A 3,736-nucleotide genomic window follows, 5' to 3' on the forward strand; every position below is an offset into this window, starting at 1 on the left:
CCATCCCCCATCCCATCCCCCATCCCCCTCTCCCCGACGCCCCCCCCCCCCCTAATACGAGCTCCGGGTCCCCCCCTATTCCCCCCCTAACCCCCCCCCCCCCCGACCCGTCTCGGTGCAGGTCGCACACGGCGTTAATCAGATCTGGGCGCTGGAGGCCGCTGAGCACAGAAGAGCCCCACCGTCAGCTGCTGCACTTGTGAGAACTTAATGCAATTAAGGCTTCCCTCTAAACTAATTAGGCTGCAAATCTGCCACGCAACGAGCTGCCGTGGCTGCCCGGAGCCCGGGGGCAGCAGGGAAAGGAAAAGGATGGAGGGGGGGGGGAAAGGAACGTCATGCCAGGAGCAGCGCTGCTGCAATGCATCCTTGCTGCATGCATTGGCCTTGCACGGAGCGTGGTGCTGCTGCAAGGCATGGCTGGCGAGCAAGGTGCCCTTGCAAAGAGCACGGTGTTGGTGCAACACATGCATGGTGCACGTGGTGCCCTTGTAAGAAACATGGTGTTGGTGCAACCCATGCATGGTGCATTTAGTGCCCTTGCAAAGAGCACAATGTTGGTGCAACCCATGCATGTGCATGTAGAGCCCTTGTAAGGAGCACGGTGTTGGTGCAGCCCATGCATGGTGCATTTAGTGCCCTTGCAAAGAGCACAGTGTTGGTGCAACCCATGCATGGTGCATTTAGTGCCCTTGCAAAGAGCACGGTGTTGGTGAAACCCATGCATGTGCATGTAGAGCCCTTGTAAGGTGCACAGTGTTGGTGCAACCCATGCATGGTGCATTTGGTGCCCTTGTAAGAAGCATGGTGTTGGTGCAACCCATGCATGGTGCATGTGGTGCCCTTGCAAAGAGCACAATGTTGGTGCAACCCATGCATGGTGCATGTGGTGCCCTTGCAAAGAGCACAATGTTGGTGCAACCCATGCATAGTGCATTTGGTGCCCTTGTAAGGAACATGGTGTTGGTGCAACCCATGCATGGTGCATTTAGTGCCCTTGCAAAGAGCACAATGTTGGTGCAACCCATGCATGGTACATTTAGTGCCCTTGTAAGAAGCACGGTGTTGGTGCAACCCATGCATGGTGCACATGTAGCGCTTGCAAAGAGCACAATGTTGGTGCAACCCATGCATGGTGCATTTAGTGCCCTTGCAAAGAGCACGGTGTTGGTGCAACCCATGCATGGTGCATTTAGTGCACTTGTAAGGAACACGGTGTTGGTGCAACCCATGCATGGTGCATGTAGTGCCCTTGCAAAGAGCACAATGTTGGTGCAGCCCATGCATGGTGCATTTAGTGCCCTTGTAAGGAGCATGGTGTTAGTGCAACCCATGCATGGTGCATGTGGTGCCCTTGCAAAGAGCACAATGTTGGTGCAACCCATGCATGGTGCATTTGGTGCCCTTGTAAGGTGCACGGTGTTGGTGCAACCCATGCATGGTGCATTTAGTGCCCTTGTAAGGAGCACAATGTTGGTGCAACCCATGCATGGTGCAGCCCAGTGCCCACCCCTGCAGTGCAGCACCCAGCACTGCATTGTTGGTGCTCGGAGGCCCCTCTTACTGAGGCCCGCTATGGGGCTGCCCCATATCCAACCTCACCCCCCACCTCCCAACACCCCCCCCACACCCCCCCATCTCACCATAGGGGACCCCCAGACCCCTCCCATCCCCACTGCACCAACGCATTGAGGTTGCAGCGAGTCCCCCCCCCCAAACCCACATTGGGCCGACCCCATGTGTGTGCACAACACCACCTTTATTGCCACCGATAGAAGCAAAGAAGCCCCCCAGCCACCCCAACCCCCCCCACAACCCCATCAGCTCCAGCCCCGATGCCTATAGGGCTGCCCTATAGGAAGTAAGCCACGTTCTCTGGGCTCAGCGGCGCCTGGATGTCCAACTTGCGGGCCTTGCTGTCCTTGTCGACGATCTCCAGGCGCAGGGTGGGCGCTTTGCTTTGCCCCTCTCCCACCTGGTTGCTCTCTTGCTCTTCAGCAGCTGCTTGTCCGAGTCCTCCACGGCCACGCGCAGGGTGCAGCCCCGCGGCAGCAGCTCTTGCTCGTAGGCGGCCGCCAACTGGTTGACCACGCGCCGCTCCACCTGCATGGGGAAGGTCGGCAGCTCTGCTCCCAGCCCCGGCACCTATGGGTGCACACAGACAGAGCAGGGACAGCAGCACCGACCTATCGGTGCTCCACACCATGATCCGCCCTTGGGACCCATGGGTGCCTCCTCTTCCTTTGGAAGGACACCAGCATGGACCCATTGATGCTCCACACCATGATCCGCCCTTGGGACCCATGGGTGCCCCTCCTTCCATGAGATGGACATCAGCATGGAGCCACCATTGATCCTCCAATCAATATTTGGCCATTGGGACCCATGGTGCCCCCTCTTCCATGGGAAGGACACCCACATGGACCCACCATTGATGCTCCAATCAGTGTTTGGCCATTGGGACCCTTGGTGCCCCCTCTTCCATTGAACAACACCAGCATGGACCCATTGATGCTCCATTCCATGTTCGGCCCTTAGGGAGACCCATGGGTGCCCCCTCTTCCATTGGAAGGACACCCACATGGACCCACCATTGAGGCTCCAATCAGTGTTTGGCCCTTGGGACCCATGGGTGCCCCTCTTCCATTGAACAACACCAGCATGGACCCATTGATGCTCCACCCGATGCTCTGCCCTTGGGGCCCATGTGTGCCCCTTCTTCCATGGGAAGGACACCAGTATGGAGCCATTGTTGATATTCCACCCCATGCTCTGCCCTTGGGACCCATGGGTGCCCCTTCTTCCATTGAACAACACCAGCATGGACCCATCAGTGCTCCACCCGATGCTCAGCCCTTGGGACCCATGGGTGCCCCTTCTTCCTTTGGAAGGACACCAGCATGGACCCATTGATGCTCCATTCCATGCTCTGCCCTTGGGACCCATGGGTGCCCCCTCTTCCATGGGAAGCACACCAGCACAGACCCATCGGTGCTCCACCACTCTATCAATGGCCCTTGGGACCCATGGGTGCCCCTTCTTCCATGGGAAGGACACCCACATGGACCCACCATTGATGCTCCAATCAGTATTTGGCTCTTGGGACCCATGGGTGCCCCTTCTTCCTTTGGAAGGACACCAGCATGGACCCATTGATGCTCCATTCCATGATCGGCCCTTGGGACCCATGGGTGCCCCTTCTTCCATGGAAGGACACCCACATAGACCCACCATTGATGCTCCAATCAGTGTTTGGCCCTTGGGACCCATGGGTGCCCCCTCTTCCATTAAACAACACCAGCATGGACCCATCAGTGCTCCACCCGATGCTCAGCCCTTGGGACCCATGGGTGCCCCTTCTTCCTTTGGAAGGACACCAGTATGGACCCATTGGTGCTCCATTCCATGCTCTGCCCTTGGGACCCATGGGTGCCCCCTCTTCCATTGGAAGCACACCAGCACAGACCCATCGGTGCTCCACCACTCTATGAATGGCCCTTGGGACCCATGGGTGCACCCTCTTCCTTTGGAAGGACACCAGCATGGAGCCACCATTGATGCTCCAATCAGTATTTGGCCCTTGGGACCCATGGGTGCACCCTCTTCCATGAGATGGACATCAGCATGGAGCCACCATTGATCCTCCAATCAATATTTGGCCAATGGGACCCATGGGTGCACCCTCTTCCTTTGGAAGGACACCAGCATGGACCCATTGATGCTCCACACCATGATC

General features: G+C 57.6%; 1 protein-coding gene across 1 annotated transcript in view; it reads right to left on the reverse strand.

The window, feature by feature from the left end:
- Positions 1-1,818: 1,818 nt before the first annotated feature.
- The window catches only part of LOC140264892 (mitochondrial disaggregase-like), a 72,499-nt gene continuing 70,581 nt past the window's right edge, over positions 1,819-3,736 (reverse strand). Inside the window, 2 exon segments of the mRNA XM_072360790.1 lie at positions 1,819-1,986; positions 1,989-2,103. Of these exon segments, the coding sequence (XP_072216891.1) occupies positions 1,853-1,986; positions 1,989-2,103 (249 nt within the window). The 3' untranslated portion in view covers positions 1,819-1,852.

Source organism: Excalfactoria chinensis, unplaced genomic scaffold, assembly GCF_039878825.1.
Source record: "Excalfactoria chinensis isolate bCotChi1 unplaced genomic scaffold, bCotChi1.hap2 Scaffold_336, whole genome shotgun sequence".
In the NCBI taxonomy this organism is placed as follows: Eukaryota; Metazoa; Chordata; class Aves; order Galliformes; family Phasianidae; genus Excalfactoria; species Excalfactoria chinensis.